The 17,630-nt window shown below is 38.1% G+C and overlaps 1 protein-coding gene across 5 annotated transcripts in view; it reads left to right on the top strand.

The window, feature by feature from the left end:
• The window catches only part of NOS1 (nitric oxide synthase 1), a 182,831-nt gene that overhangs the window by 92,806 nt on the left and 72,395 nt on the right, over positions 1–17,630 (top strand). For all 5 annotated transcript variants that reach the window (XM_089677183.1, XM_089677186.1, XM_089677170.1 and 2 more), the window contains exons 4-6: positions 7,861–7,998; positions 11,014–11,159; positions 14,439–14,601. In XM_089677183.1, the coding sequence (XP_089533309.1) occupies positions 7,861–7,998; positions 11,014–11,159; positions 14,439–14,601 (447 nt within the window). The remainder of the gene's footprint in view (positions 1–7,860; positions 7,999–11,013; positions 11,160–14,438; positions 14,602–17,630) is intronic.

Below are 17,630 nucleotides of genomic sequence, written 5' to 3'. Positions count from 1 at the left end.
CCCTAGCTTTGGGTGGCAGGGCATTCCTGTGTATAGTTAAAGGTTCCGGACCGCTGCCATTCTTGCCGTTGATTTCTTGTTGTTGTTATCCCATCAGAGTTTGTGTGTTGCTGGAATAGTGTGCATGCAGTTCAACCAGAGTCTGTACACTTAGAACCAAATTGCTAGCAGAGTAGATTGACAGCTTGGCAGCTCCACAGCTCCTTTATATATTGAAGCAGAAAAGATGAACTGTCTCAGTCACAAGTATGCGTTGGGTGGATATGATATTAATTTTTTGAGTGTAATTCTACTGCCTGGTACATACAGTTTTTTTTTCGTTCAACCCATTGGACTTTTTTTGTTCAACCCCCCTAGAACACACTGATCAGTGCTCACACCTATTGGCTGTGAGCACTAATCGGATACTGGTTTTCCAGCATGTCCCTCCAACAAAAGCCAGTCCTTAGACCAGCTTCTGTCAGAAGGACAGCTGTACATATGGTCCAAACGTCAGCCAATTCCTGCTAAACCGGCCAATATTCGGACCGTGTGTGCCCAGCTTTAGGCTAGCCAGGCAGCTGGACTGGAACAAGATAGGTGGCATGAGGGAAGCAGAAAGTCTAAACCTGGCCCTGAAAGCAGGTCTTTCTGATTTGTACTAAAACTATGCCATTTAGCAGTGGGTGTTTATTCTTTTCTAACCATTCCATATTACACAATAAGGACTATTTAAAAACTGAGCCAGTATTTATTTCAGTTACACAAATACAGTATGTTCTTGGGGGAAAAAAACATACACTACCTGCACATGTCTGACACGTACGTAGGCTTAAGCGCTGCGTAAATTGACGGTGATATATAAGTATCTGTAATTAAAAATTTTTTATTAATTTTAAATACAAATGAAAATTACTATTTTGGTAAAACAACCAAAATAACAGAACTATTGTAGCAGATTAATAGTATCCACCTTACATGGTCCCACTTTTGAAGAAAGTGTGAATGTGTGCACAGTGGGGTAGATTTACTAAAGGCAAACAGACTGTGTACTTTGTAAATGGAGTTGCACTCATTTTCATCCAGGACTTAGTAAATGTGGAGAAACATCACTTTGTAAATAATATCTAATATGGTACAAGGTAAAAAAAAACAAAACATTTTTGCTTAACCTCTTCACGCCAAGCGTACGCAAATATGCGGCCTCTCAGTGGCTGGGCCTTGATGCTGAGGAGCTGCATATTTGCGTACCATTTGTAAACAAACATTTGCTGAGAGAGCACACCCTGCACACTCCCAGAACATGTGTCGGCATCCCATGGAAAGGTCCCCATCTTTTCTTACAATCGGGACCTTTCCAATCATGTGACTGCCGTGACAGCCAATCATGGCGGTCACACAACCCTAAACCCTGCCCCGCCTCTTGGCATCAAAAACCCCTTAAAGGGCTAGGAGGTGCCGCTGTGAAGGGGTTAAACATGATTGGATGATGGACATCAGCATAGAATCACCATATTTTTTAAGCTCTGGGGGAAATGAGTACCAATGCACTTGCAAACTGCAAAGTCTATTTGACCTTAGAGAGAAAACAGGTGGCGCACACACCTAGTGCATTATCCAAGGTTTATTGTAGGAGTGATAGAATAATAAAATCATACTCACAGACGAAGCATGTATCTAAAAAGCATTGAAAAATGACAATGGCCACAACGGCAGGCAATGTGTTCTCACTGTCAGTGCGGTCAAATGGCTGACGCGTTTCGGGGACGAATCCCTTTCCTCAGAGCTGATGACCAGCCTCTGATGCTGATGTATGATGAATCCGGAGTTTACTTCCTGTCTCGTGGTTTGCATTCCAGCAGCCATTTCCCCACAGGCATAAAGCACACTCCCACACCATCCCACTCAGGCATCAACAGCAAGGCTTTTACTTTCCATTCATCATACATCAGCATTAGAGATGAGCGAATCGAACCTGGCGAAGTGGAATTCGTTTCGAATATCAGGAAAAATTTGATTCGCATCGAATCCGAATTTTAGCAAACTTCGGGTGCACGAATCGAATTTTTCCCGATCAGCCGGCAAAAGTGTCACTGCAGAGAGCTCCGCTATTTCTGACAATTCTGACAGTTCATTTACAGCGGTTGAAACATTGTATCTATTTGTTTCCATTTAGGATACAGATGTTTTTATTTGGAAATAAATAGATACAATGTTTCAACCGCTGTAAATGTGAAGGAACTGTCAGAGAACTGTCAGAAATAGCGGAGCTCTCTGCAGATACACTTTTTGCTGTACTGGAATACTTCTTCTTTTCATTCTTCTTCTTCTTTTCATTCTTCTTCTTCTTCTTCTTTTCATTCTTCTTTTCATTCTTCTTCTTCTTCTTTTCATTCTTCTTCTTCTTCTTTTCATTCTTCTTCTTTTCATTCTTCTTCTTCTTCTTTTCATTCTTCTTCTTCTTCTTCTTTTCATTCTTCTTCTTCTTTTCATTCTTCTTCTTCTTCTTTTGATTCTTCTTTTCATTCTTCTTCTCATTCTTCTTTTCATTCTTCTTCTTTTCATTCTTCTTCTTCTTCTTTTCATTCTTCTTCTTTTCATTCTTCTTCTTCTTCTTTTCATTCTTCTTTTCATTCTTCTTCTTCTTTTCATTCTTCTTCTTTTCATTCTTCTTTTCATTCTTCTTCTTCTTCTTTTCATTCTTCTTCTTCTTCTTTTCATTCTTCTTTTCATTCTTCTCATTCTTCTTTTCATTCTTCTTTTCATTCTTCTTCTCATTCTTCTTTTCATTCTTCTTCTTCTTCTTTTCATTCTTCTTTTCATTCTTCTCATTCTTCTTTTCATTCTTCTTTTCATTCTTCTTCTTCTTCTTCTTTTCATTCTTCTTCTTTTCATTCTTCTTTTCATTCTTCTTCTTCTTCTTTTCATTCTTCTCATTCTTCTTTTCATTCTTCTTTTCATTGTTCTTCTCATTCTTCTTTTCATTCTTCTTCTTCTTCTTTTCATTCTTCTTTTCATTCTTCTCATTCTTCTTTTCATTCTTCTTTTCATTCTTCTTCTCATTCTTCTTTTCATTCTTCCTCTTCTTCTTTTCATTCTTCTTCTTCTTTTCATTCTTCTTCTTCTTCTTTTCATTCTTCTTTTCATTCTTCTTCTTCTTCTTTTCATTCTTCTTTTCATTCTTCTTCTTTTCATTCTTCTTCTTCTTCTTTTCATTCTTCTTTTCATTCTCCTTCTTCTTCTTTTCATTCTTCTTCTTCTTCTTTTCATTCTTCTTTTCTTTCTTCTTCTTCTTTTCATTCTTCTTTTCATTCTTCTTCTTCTTCTTTTCATTCTTCTTCTTCTTCTTTTCATTCTTCTTTTCATTCTTCTCATTCTTCTTTTCATTCTTCTTCTCATTCTTCTTTTCATTCTTCTTCTTCTTCTTTTAATTCTTCTTTTCATTCTTCTTCTTCTTTTCATTCTTCTTCTTCTTTTCATTCTTCTTCTTCTTCTTTTCATTCTTCTTTTCATTCTTCTTCTTCTCATTCTTCTTTTCATTCTTCTTCTTCTTTTCATTCTTCTTTTCATTCTTCTCATTCTTCTTTTCATTATTCTTTTCATTCTTCTTCTGATTCTTCTTTTCATTCTTCTTCTTCTTCTTCTTTTCATTCTTCTTCTTCTTCTTCTTTTCATTCTTCTTTTCATTCTTCTTCTTCTTCTTTTCATTCTTCTTTTCATTCTTCTTCTTCTTCTTCTTCTTCTTCGTCGTGCCCCGTGACTGCCCAAATGAGTGAAGTGTGCGGTGATTCTAAGATCGACGGCACTCATCTGCATGTCATACTGACTGACAGTATTATTTTTCTTCCCCAGCAGACTCCAAGGGCATTTAAATTAAAGGTACAGTGTTCTGCACTAATATAAAGGCTCTCTGAAGCCTAGAAACCCTTTTAATAAGTTAAATTCGCGGCGAATAAATTCGCATCGAATCGAATTTCTCCCGCAAATTCGGCGAATCAGCCGAATCGAATTTTTGAATAATTCGCTCATCTCTAATCAGCATCAGAGGCTGGTCATCAGCTCTGAGGAAAGGGATTGGTCCCCGAAACACATCAGCCATTTGACCGCACTGACAGTGAGAACACCTTGCCTGCCGTTGTGGCCATTGTCATTTTTCTATGCTTTTTAGATACATGCTTCGTCTGTGAGTATGTTTTTATTATTTCATTCCTACAGTAAACCTTGGATAATGCACTAGGTGTGAGCGCCACCAGTTTTCTCTCTATCCAGTGGCTGATTTCCCCGTCTGAGGAGGGCTGCACCCCTGAAGCATTTCCTTTGGTTGTCGCTGTCCTGGTACCCTTGGCTTCCCTTTTGGCTGTGCATATCCTGAGGTGGTGGAGAGTACATACGATATCCGGTTCTATTTGACCTTAGTATAGCCATTCTAGAATCTAGAAGAAGTGTGCTAATTTTTATCACAAGTGGATGGGGGGATTAGCAATGTCTGTGACCCAGATCACCCTGATTTCTAGCCTGGCTAGAGTGGGCTTACTTTCTAGTATATTATCAATGATGTAAAGCATGTATTTGTCTTTTGTAGTGGAAGGAAGCCTCAAAGCAGATAACAGGTCAAGCTATCTGATATTTGTATATGGTTTGCTCAGGCAGTTTTTTTTTGTGGTATGATTCAGTTGGTGGTATGAAGAGTACAGACTCCAAAGTGCAGACTTGCAAAGTGAATGTTCACTGAGCTTGCAAAATAAGATGAAGGTCAACCCTAGAAGCATTGTTTCCTGTTCATGTGAATGGCTGCCTTATTTCTGTTCATATATTTTTTTCCTCTTATTACCACACACTGTGTAATTCTAGCAGGCAGGATCTTCCATTTACCATTCAGGAAGCAGGAAGGGACCAGAATGCATTTTTTAATTACAACAGAACACTAGCAGGTATATTATTATTGTTTTGCCATAGGTATAGTGATATTGTGCGCCACATTCCTTTTTATTTTTCAACAAATTTGGAGTTGCGCTTAAAATGGTCTTGTAAATAGCAGTAATAACTACTAAAAAAAGTGGGATAGATTTACTAAAGCTGGTGCATTCAGAATGGTGCAGCTGTGCATAGTAGCCAATCAATTTCTAACTTCAGCTTGTTCAATTAAGCTTTAACAATAGAACCTAGAAGCTGATTGGTTTCTATGCAAAGTTGCACCAGATTTTGCGCTCTCTCATTTTAGTAAATCCCTTCCTTAGTTTACCTTGATTACCCAATCATATGCAAGTCAAAGAAAAAACTGAACTTTTGCTGGCACATGATTGGGTATTCAAAATCAGCACAGGTACACTTTATTAACCAACATTTATTCTGCTCTGTGAACAGCCTTTACTTCTATAGCTGCCTTTTTAGATCCCTCCTTTGGTTTCACTCTTATGTACCTCAGAACGTCATGGCTGCTGTAAAGTATAAAAAGGTTACTGGAAGTCTGTGACGTGACAAGTTTTCTCTAGTGCCTTGACCAGATGCTGGGACCTGTAAAGCACAGGAGAGTACTTCCTGTGCATCCATTCCTACAGGAAAAAGTTATAGCATTTATAGGGTTGATTTAAAAATATTGATTTTTAAAAGAAGGTGCATTTCTCCTAACAGGTGAACATTATAAAGCTAAACTGTAGGATGAAGCAGGTACCTTGCCCAGGGCTGCTGTTAGAAACCACAGGGTTCCCTACAACCAACATGACAGCCCCCTCCCCCCAAAAAAACACAGCTTACTATGCTTTAGTTATGAATGAATACAGTGAGTGAGTGGTACCGATCACGATCACTCATTGTATTCATTCAGGAAAGAAAGGGGTTAGTAAATGTGACATATTTACCGGACCCTTCCCCCATTCTCTATCCTTAAGTATCCTATTGAGTGCTTGCAGCTGCTAGTGGGAAGGAGAAGAGGGAAGTTAGCAGCGCTTCAGGTGTGGGGCACACAGGGGGGCCTACGCAGCAGGGGGAAACATATGGTGCACAGGGAGGGTGATGAGTGGAACTCATCCCCTATATTGATCTCTTTGCAGCAGCTGAAAGCCAGTGGGAGGGAGAGAAGAAGAAGACAGCTTTCAGCTGCTGCAGAAAGAGCCATATAGGGGATCGGTTCCAGTAATTGAACCCTTCCCACTGTGCCAATCACCTTCCCTGCCCATATCTGATTCACCTAGCTGCCTGGGCCCCCCTACTGGCCTAAACCCCGTACAGGAGGACTTGTTGTACCCCCTTATCCATGGCCCTGACCTTACCTATTGCTGCTGGTACTTGGACACTCAGTGGAGTTGATTTACTTAGAGAATGTTAACTTTGCAAAGTGAATGGTCATTAAGCTTACTGAATAAGGTGAAGCTTTGTTCACCTCAATAATTTATTAATGTACAGGAATAATTTATACAAAAAACCTCTGTACATAAGTGGTTGCATAAGTGAACACAGCTTCACCTTCACTTAAAGTGCAAAGTGGGCATTCTGTACATCTTGAGTAAACCATACCCACAACATCACAACTACGGTACTTCAGGTTCAAACTACTGCATGTCAAAGTTATGGATGAAGGATCCCGTCTGACTTACTCAGCTATACGCATTTCTCCAACTTAGGTCCTTTTCTGTAGAAACAGAGCATAGTTTGCATTATAGGACTTATTGCTGCACCCGGTACTAAATGTTTACTTGTAAACTATATATGTATATATAAATAATTAAACATTAATTGATGTACTGTATGTTTCATATTTCAAAACAAATCTAAATTACATTTGGAAGAATGGACACCACTCAAAACCAGCCCCAGGAGTCAGAGTCTAGCCACGCCCTCTGACAAATTTCACCCCGCCCATGGGACTTGGTCACACAGACAAGCCTCTGTGACCAAGTCCCATGGGCTGGGCGAAATGTACCATGGGCTGGGCCTCTGTGACCAAGTCCCATGGGCTGGGCGAAATGTACCATGGCTGGACCTCTGTGACCAAGTCCCATGGGCTGGGTGAAACGTGTCAGAGGGCCTAGCTAGAGCAGCTGCTGAGGCCAATCTGCATACTTTAGACATCTGACTCCTGGGGCCGGTTTTGAGCAGTGTCCAAACTCTCAAATCTACTCAAGCAACTGGAATTGCCTGGGACGCTGCTCCCCTCTTTTCCTCTACCAGTGGGATGACTCTTTTTTATACCCAGGTTCAGAGAAGTTCCATAAAGCCTCTCTCATGATCCACAACATCTAACATGACTTATATTCATTGTACTTTTTCTATAAATAGTCAAAGAGGTTATGCCCAAAAGTGATATCCTGCTACAGTAATTGTAATACAACTGTAGTTGTATTACCTGAGTGCTGCTCAGATCCTTAAAAAAAAGGTTTGCTTAGCTGTTTGTAAAGGTTATCAATATTGATATAGGTTCAAATCAAAAAGCTTTAGTGCAAGGATAAACAACTTATGCTCAGCTATGTGACTGTTATTGCTAAATCCATTGGACTCATAAAATAACTTTAACCTTTCTGGAAATAAAGATTTCCTGTTGTATACAGACGTTGTACCACTATTTAATAAGAAACACATAATTTTTTTGTGTTTTTTCTTTTTTTTTTTTCTTTTATCATAAGTAATTTAGTGCATGCTATGAGGAATTAATTAGGAAATGATCTCTCAAAAATGTTTATATGATTGCTGTTCTGTTCCAAGCATGTTGGTTAATTATAAAATAATGTGGGTTGTTTTGTAGAGGATAATTTATTTGTGATTTGGCTTCATGCCTACACCCTGCCAACTAGTTATATACAACTTAAAATCTCTTTGTCTGGCTTATTCTGCTCATTTGTCTCCTAGCCCTTAGGTACTGGCATGCTAAATCTTTCTCATTTCCAGGTTTCAGCCTCGGGAAGACAGTCCCCTGCAAAGAGCCAGGTGAATGGAAGCCCTTCCAAGTGTCCTCGTTATCTCAAAGTGAAGAACTGGGACACAAGTGCTGTATTACATGACACATTGCACGTGGCGGCTTCTATGGTAAGATGAACCAGACCTTCCATATCCCTAGGAATCAGATCAACTTGTTTCCCTTCAACTACCCTAACAGTCAAGCAGGTTTAAAGGGGACCTGTGCTGAGAATTACACATAGGCTATGATAATAGCTCACCTCCATGTAATAATATTAGTACCTGGCTGTTATGTTGATCCCATGACATCAGTATTTTCTGAGACACTTGCCCAGAACAAGTATGCACAAAAGGAATGTAGCATTGTTTTAGGTCATTGACTCACAAAGTATTGAACTCAGTGGATTAGCATGACAAGCAAGCAACTTAAATTATCTGAAGCAGGTCATGTGTGACAGTCTACTTGTTCTCTTGGAACAGGATTCCTTTAAAGCACTGAATGATATTAAAACAATATGGTGCAAAGCAGGACTTTTTTGTCAGAGAATAGGTGCAGGAACTCCCTTCGTCTGAGTCATCCTTGTCTCCACCCCCTACCCACCTCTGAACACTGTCCCATGGTTCCACACTCAACTTACCACCCAGTATTGCCCCTTTTATATAATACAGAACCAAGTATAATTTTGTGGTGCTAAGTCGTTTGAATGGAAATTATTAATAAAAACAAGAAAAGCAGTAAAATAGACTCTCTGCAGCCAGGAAGACCCCCCCCCCCACAGTGACAATAGATCCACCTCAGCAAGAATAGACTCTCGGCAGCAACAACATATCTCCCAGCAGCCAGCAATAATAGAACCCTCCCTCAGCGATAGATCCCTCCCAGCAACAAATGACCCCCCCAGAAACATAAGTCTCCCTAGCAACAAGAGATCCCCCACCAATAGCAATAGACCCCAGCAACAATAGATTAATTCCAGAATCAATAGATCCCCCACCATCCAGTATCAAGAGACTCTCCAGCACACCCCAGCATCCCTTGCTATTACATACTTTCAGTTCCCTCACATTCCCGCAGAAAAAAGCCCCGGTGCAAAGTAATATAATCTTCTGTAATACAAACTGAATATTATATTTTTATACAATACTTTTGCCTATTTTGTTATTATAAAACATGGTAAATACTATGACATTTACTGTATTCTGATTTTGGGTTTCAGTGTTACAGAATTTTATACATACAGTCAAATTGTTTAATTATGTAACTGCCATAACGGAGAATTGGAATAATCCAGCTCCTTAGCTTGAGGGCATGTATTGGAAAAAGTAAAACAACACACATTCAAATAACAGCATTCAGTGTGAGTACTGTGCGAGTATGAAGCCTAATAGGAGCTTTAAAAGCCAATCGATTTTTAATAAAATATTGTGAATCTTGGGATTAAATGCATCTGAAAATCACTCAATCCTGTCCATATTAACAAATCAGCTTCTTTCTGTTTTGGTTCCAGAGCAGGTTAAAAAAGTGAAATGCCTATTGGCTGTTTTAGGCAACTCATACAACTCATTGAGACTCTCCTTCTATGCTGAATACAGTTACAGTAAATGGCTTACAATAAAGCCTTCTGTGGGTCATCTTTGGAAATACACATTTAACTAACTAGTGAAGTGAAAGCACTGCATTGTTTTTAAAGCAGGGAGGGGGTCTACTTTACATATAAATTGCAATTGTGTGTATTGGCCACAATATAGATGATGTTAAAATAAAACAGAACATCTCACTGTATCAAGTGTGTGGCCTTCATCTTCAAAATGGTAGATTAGTATGCTAAAATTACACTATTGTATATTACAGTTTATACATAGTCTGGCTGAATTACACAAAACTTGGTAATAAAAAAGTTACATAGTTAGTCTGAAAAAAGACAAACGTCCATCCAGTTCAACCATTTAAAAAAAAAAAAAAGTTATAATCTTACACCCACAGTTGATCCAGAGGAAGGTAAAAAAAACCCAGCAAAGCATGACACAATTTGCTCCTGCAGGGGAAAAAAATCCTTCCTGATCCCCCGAGAGGCTATCAGATATTCCTTGGATCAAATTTACCTATAAATATTAGTATCTAGGTATATTCTGTGTATACAAGAAAGAGTCCAGGCTTTTTTTAAAGGAATCTACTGAGCTGGCCAGAACCAACTCTTGAGGGAGTCTATTCCACATTTTCACAGCTCTCACTATACACCAACATATATACACATGTAACCTTATGATGGAACATATACCTATTGACATGATTTTTAGCCCCTTCATGCAATATGGAAGCTCATTGTCTAATATAAATATATATATTTATTAAATTCCCTAATCTTTTATTTGGTCAAAATATTTCTTTCATTTCTTGTAGGATTCAAGTTTTTATGCTGCATGATTACATATGGATCTGCATGTTACAATGATCCCACCTATTCTTTTACTTGTTCTTCTATATATTGGTCATTGGCACCTTAAGCAGGCATGTTATAGATCATGGCTGTTTACAGACCTAGCTTGGTGAGCAACAGGGATCCACAAAAGAAATCATTGAATTTTACTCTTCCCAAAATTTCTGTAAAAATCTGAAGACTATTGTGAAAATTTTGCTAGTCTGTCAAAATGCATTGGGGTTGACGAGCAAGGAGAAATTATGGTAGATGCTGGTGGAGTTTAAGGGTACAATAAACTTAAGATGCTTCTGAGCGTTTCTGAAACTATTAAACTACCCTAGACCTGTACTTCTTCCAAAAAGTGGTTCCTCTTTAGCCACAGTGAGACAAAAAAGTAAGAAAAAGTAAAATAAAAAATGTAGAATGATAGTACACAAATAAATAAAGTTAACTGCCATAAATACACCCCTCCCAAATACACCATCTAAATGAAGAAAAATACATTGCAGTTCATTTTTAAGCACAGTAACCTAAGCAGCTTAATGACTTACCCTTTTGGCAAAATTTTGCTGAGAACAAACTCAGTAATTTTGTAACTAAATCACTTTTTTTCTAAATCATCCTCTAAATTATATGTATTACAATATAGTAGACCAATTGCTTGTATTATTTAAGTACAACATGGTACAAATTAGATTTACATATATTTGTATTTATGTTTTAGCCTACACCTTGCTCCCCACATATGTGTTTGGGGGCAGTCATGACCCCACCTCAGTATGTCCGTAAGCCAGATGATGTTCGTCCTAAAGAGCAGCTTCTTCCCCTTGCAAAGGAATTTATTGATCAATATTATACTTCAATTAAAAGGTAAGCTGATTTTTTTTTACAAAGAATAATAAAACTAGGAAAAATACAACTGAAGAATTAACTGAAATGTGTGTTGATAATAATGAAATATTCACTTTTATGCTTGATATCATTCTGGAGTCTGAAGGGTCATCTAGTCTCTTTTTGTCCCAAATGTCCCTCTATACATTTGTATTCATATGGACCCATATTTGGTAGTCTGAGGGTATATGTATGTTTGCTCTGTGTAATTTGCTAAAATGTGTTCATGACCTCATTGAACAATGCTACTATGTCACTGACGTTCTGTGTAGTTGTCCTTTGTTTGTGCATGCACAGTCAGAGCTTTAGCTCTGAGAAAACAATCAGTATACAATTTATGAAAACAGGTAGGGATCTGGAATTAAGGAGATTCCTTCCTTAAATCAACTGATAATCTGAGTTCTTTATTTGCACTCATTTGAAGACAAAATAAAATGCAATAATGTGCAAAAATATGTATTTATTAATAATAAAAATTCAGTGCAAAATGGTAATGAAATATAATAGGTGATGATAAATAATAAATACATCAAAATATCAGTGCAATCATCTAATCCAAAATAATGGTTAGAAATTCAAACCAGCAATTATTTTCAAATATTAATGAATTAGAACCAACTGTCTAGAAATATAGTGTAAGAAACTATCAGTAACTCAGCAACATATGACAACGGCTATGCAAATTGACCATGTGATCTCTCTACAACCAGACATTCAAAGCTCAACGTTTACCTTAGCATGAATTGATCTGGAATACCACACACAGGCCCATCCAATCAGTTTAGAATCGATCTGAGGTCAAGATCAAATGTTCCACTAAGCTATCTACTTCGTCATATATTTATCCAGCTAAACCATTGACTAGAAGATAAAATTAGCTTCAGGGATATTTAAAATAGAATTTCCCCCAGAGAATTGAAATGAAAATAATTTATACTGCAGTTAAAATTACTTCAGATAAACTCCTGTCCTAACCATAACTGTTATCAGACTAAACAGTGTAGCTGGAGATATAAGATGAGTACAAGTTAGCTGAAGAAAATGAAAGTTATAGTTACCAATATGGAGTCTATGGTGTCACTGCTGTCAGTTTTCAGTCAGCTCACTTCAGGGTGTGTCTGTTGTCCATTGTCTCCTGTCTTGTGATGTGTTCTTTTTTTTTCGTGACGTGTTCCCCCGTCTCTGTCTGTCTCCTACTTTTATCCCTCATAAAACCTAGGCAGGTAAATCTTATCTCATCTAAATGTGACCTCAGACTAGGTGTAATTTTCTTTACTATTCATGAATATTAGAGATAACTGCTTTTCTGACAGGGCTGGTTTCAGACAGACTGGTACCCATGTCACTGCAAATAATGTATTACCCAAGTGATTCTTGAGAAACAAAAATCTACCCATATATCTCAACTTACTCATACTCAACTTATTGAGGCTTCTTATTATCTCATGTCTTCTGTAAAATACCAAGGTTGTGATAAAATGAACTCAAACTAAATCTTTATAATGTTGAAAACATAATATCCACTATATATCAATATGTATTAATTGTTAAAACCAATCAATATTGATAAAATATATATGGATATGGAAATTGAATATACAGTAGTAATATAAAACCTAAACTACTTAAGTAAGCAAGTATTCTCATGCAATCAGGGGCGGACTGACAACTCATGGGGCCCCCGGGCAATAGGGGATCATGGGGCCCCTGTGTCCTTGCCCAAACTCAAAAAAGCCTATGAAAAAGGTACCAGTGGCATCTCATGGGGCCCCCTACTGACCCCGGGCCCTCGGGCAGTGCCCGAGTTTCCAAATGGTCAGTCCGCCCCTGCATGCAATGCTAATAATAATACAACTGATATTTTTGGTCAAAATATTCCTGTCAAATATTAATAATAATAACACCATCCGCAATGTAAAGTTTAATATGCATTCTTTTTCTAAAGGTTCATGGGGAAAAAAATTATTGGGAACAGTTATTTGTCCTTTGTTCGATCTAGACATTGACTCATCCATTTATTTTACAACTTGGTATCATGTCAAGTCTTTATCTTGTAGCTGTCTGATACCATGATACTCCCCCCCCCCCCAATATATAACCTGGGAGCATAAGCTGTAACAACCTTGGAATGTTTGCACTTAAGGTCTTTGTTCAGGAACCATGAAAATAGAATATGAAGAACAAAATGGCTTCCAGTATGCCCAAGTAGAGATGATAAGTTCAGGCCTTCCGGTTTAATTCTGTGAGCCCAGAATAGTTCCAACAACACCAGTGGTGACAGCAAAAAAATGAATTGCCAATTTTTTGCTGGGTTGCCCCCTCCTCTAGTTTGTTAGCATTTAAAATCAGTTTGTCAGGATAGGTGCAGTATTTAGGGCTGTTATTGTCATTCTTTCTTTACCTCTTGGTAACTACCTGGGAACAGGTGCATACCCATGAAAGCCACATGTGCAGGTCAATGACTCACCAAGTAGTAAAGGACAGATGGGCAAGAACATGCACCTTTTTAAAACAGGGCAGCATTGAGAGCTTCCACACCACAGTCATGACTAGCTCCCTTTAAGCAAGCAATCATTTATAAAGATTCTTTTGCCTGCACACCCTGCCCCCATTTCTAGACCCTGTTCTTTTTTTGTTAAAATCAAAGTTGACATGGGTTCTTACACTTTGGTGGCAGTTCTGTTGTAAACCTCTTTCCCTTTTCAAAATATACAATTATGGTGTTTTCAGGAAGCAGACACTGCATAATGTTGGCTATTGATTTGCTGTGAGGCAGAAATGTGCCAATTTGGTTGTTATGCAAAATCCTGCCTATGGAAAAAAGTAGTTAGTTACCACTTGCTGTCCCAGAAGTTGGGTTGGGTGAATTAGGGCAGACAGATACAGTAAGTTAAAATTAGTGGATATGCACTTTCAGGGCATCAACCCAATCTGGGCCAAGACTAGAACCTTTGTTTAGTACATAAATTAGTAATAAACTAACTATAGAAAGTGTTGTCTCATACTTTCCTTTTAGTTTTCTTGTATCTGGGAAACCCCTGATTAAGACACCCACATACTGTAGACCTCAACTTTCCACGCCTTGCTGGAGCTAAGCGCCACCACCATTCAATAATCCAGCACCAGGCTTTTTATTGACTTTTAACTGCTGGTGCTTAATATATATTAGTAGAGTAAGGAAACACCACAAAACACTGTGAATTGGGGCTTAAAAATTAATATTAATAAATATATAGTCATATTTAATTTTTCTTTTAGATTTAGCTCAAAGGCTCACTTGGACAGACTAGAAGAAGTAAGAAAAGAGATTGAGGAAACTGACACCTACCAGCTACGAGACACTGAGCTAATATATGGAGCTAAGCATGCTTGGCGCAATGCAGCCCGCTGTGTAGGAAGAATCCAGTGGTCTAAACTGCAGGTGAGACTAATTACATCATTGCAACTTCTACACAACTAGAATTTGATAAAGGGGTTGTGAAGTATTTTCTTTAAAAAATGTAAAAGCAGTACTTTAGTTGTGAAGTATTTTCTTCTTTTTACCATGTAAACCAGTACTTGAGGGATAGGTTCACCATTTGGAACATGTTGTAAGTTACATCTGTATTTAAGGGGGCTCCATCCACACAACCACGTCATTCATTCACAGCAATTGGATTTTATTGTCAATGCTTAATTGAACAAGCTGAAGTTTGAAGCTGATTGGCTACCATGCACAGCTACACCAGATTCTGAGTATTCCAGTTTTTGTAAATCTCCCCCCACAGTAAATGTGCTCATTTTGAGAAATTGTGTATGCTGGGGACTACATCTTGGCTTGTAAGAACAAGAACTCATCACTGAATAAGGTCCTAGGTCCTACTTCAAGGCAATTAAATAAATGATTAAACAAGGTTTGTAATATATATTTCATTATTGTAAAACAAGATTAAGATAATCAAATTGAACAATATGCACTTTCAATTGCGCCCTGCAGTTTGAAAGGGTCCCATTAAGTAGAGCAGGACATCCAAAATTGAGGCATGCCATTTTGTTTTTTATATGCCCAGGCTGCCAAATAGAATACAGACATTGCTGGGGCTGCTCTGTACACTGAAGGGTTGATTTATTAAAACTGGAGAGTGCAAAATCTGGTGCAACTGCGCATGGTAGCCAATCAGCTTCTAACTTCAGCTTGTTCAAAACTCTCCAGTTTTAGTAAATCTATCCCTGAGTTTCACAGATGCACCCTGTATGAAACGGTAATTTGAAAAAGACAATTTTGTATAGACGTACAGAATGAAAAAAATTGTTTCGTTTCGGATAGATTAATTGTGTAACTAATTTTGTTTAGTTGCATTTGCTACATTTGGATCATTTGTTTTCAGAATTTGTTTTGTTTATTCGTTTTCGAACAGATTCAAAATTTTCAGAAGTATTAACATTCAAATCGAAAATATTGATCTAATGTAAAATCTATGTGAAGAATAGCTGGTTGTTAAAGAGCTAGCCAGTAAGCCAGTTGCCATGCCCTTAACAACCATGACTCATCTGCTGTCAGGAGGATTCCCCACTGACAGCAGAATGTAAATAAAACAAATGCCAGGTTCAGGTCTGGAATGGATTTTAAGGGGAATTCCATGCCAAAATGTCAGAAAAAATGGTGTGCCCCATCCAAATCCATACCAGACCCTTATCCAAGCATACAGCTCGGCCATGTTGATGGGGATAAGAGCCTCTTCTACACAACTCTTGCTGGTGGTTGAGGGGGTCTGTGGGTGGGGGGACTTATCGGAATCTGGAATGTTGAGGGCATGTGGCCAGGTATGGTTCAGGAGGGGAGACACTAGATTGCTCCCCTTTTCCTGGCCTTCCAGGCTGTATGCTTGGATAAGGGTCTAATATGAACTCTGGGGGGACCCTACGCCTTCTTTTTTAATTTTGGCATGGGGTTCCCCTTCAAATCCATACCAGATCCAAAGGGCTCCCATGCTGTTTTGTTTTTTTTTTAACCAGAATTTTGTTTGTTTACATTCTGCTGACATTAGGGAATCCCACTGACAGCAGATGATTCATGGTTGTCAAGGACGTGGGGGCCACCTGGCCAGCCCGCTCCTTAACAGCCAGCTATTATCAATAAATTTGGATCACTACTTTCATTCAGATGCTTTAAACATCTGAATGAAATAAATGAATTTTATTTATTTCATTATTATTTATTTCAGATTCCTTGAAATTCATTACTATTGTCATTCTCAGATACATCTGAATCTCTGAATGACACAAAAAATTTCATCTGAATTTATACTCAGAACAAAACAAGCCTCACATGTCTAGTTTTGTACATAAAATGAAAAAAAAATGAAATTAAATAAATGATGTATATACTTTGTAAACAAACAATCTGAAATATACATACACTGTCACTTTAATGAAAAGAATAAATAAATAAAGTTTCTTACTGGGCTTTTTTTTAGAGCATAGGATTGTTAGAACCTCTTTTGGGTTTATTGCTGATGGTGTCACTCTTTGGGAGATCCTCCCTCTTTTCCTGTCCTTGGACAATTTCTCCAACTGCAAAATAGACAGTAATAAAAACAAATTTTAGAATTGTGGGGAAAGATTTTAACTTCTTTCAGATTGTATCCCTGTATACACTGCCATTGGAAACTTTGTACTTGTTCCAGTGACTGGAGGTCAGGAATTGTGTGAAAACCTCCCAAACACTCAGTCATAACAATTGCTGTATAAAAGAAAATGGAGTGCCAAAGTATCAGTTCAACAAGTTGAATTGTTTTTGATTTAAAAATGATAGCCAATGCATTTCAGAGGTTACATGAATCCTTCTTCCTCGGGGCTTCTTATGCTGTGCTGAATAAATAATAGACAGTGAGAGATAGGGACACACTTTAGGTGAAACAAACACTTGCTTCATCTAAACTGTTTCCTGAGCTAACACTGACTGTTATTAATTCAACACATCCTTAGAAGACCTAAGAAGGAGGATTTATGTAACCCCCAAAATACAGTTATTGACTTTATGTAAAGAACAATTTTTCCACACCTTATTGTTTGTTTCATACATTCCTTGGGCACTCTGATATCTTCTATAACCTAAGTGTTTACCCGAGACTCTGCTCTCTCCTGGTTCTCCTCCTACATATCGCAGCGCTCCTTCAGCGTTACCTTTAACTCTGTCTCCTCCTCTCCACTTCCTCTTTCTGTAGGGGTCCCTCAAGGTTCTGTCCTTGGACTCCTTCTCTTCTCCATCTATACCTCCTCCCTTGGTCACTTGATAAACACCCATGGCTTTAAGAACCATCTCTATGATGAGGATGGCACACAAATCTATCTTTCTACCCTTCACCTCACCCCTTCAGTCTCCTCTTGCATTACTAACCTACTAAGTGACATATCGGCATGAATATCACTCCACTTCCTCAAACTCAATCTTTCCAAAACTGAGCTCAT

The sequence above is a fragment of the Staurois parvus genome, unplaced genomic scaffold (genome assembly GCF_062004578.1).
Source record: "Staurois parvus isolate SC_StPar_1 unplaced genomic scaffold, SC_StPar_1.0 ptg000014l, whole genome shotgun sequence".
Taxonomy (NCBI): Eukaryota; Metazoa; Chordata; class Amphibia; order Anura; family Ranidae; genus Staurois; species Staurois parvus.
This window is presented reverse-complemented; position numbering and strand designations above follow the sequence as displayed.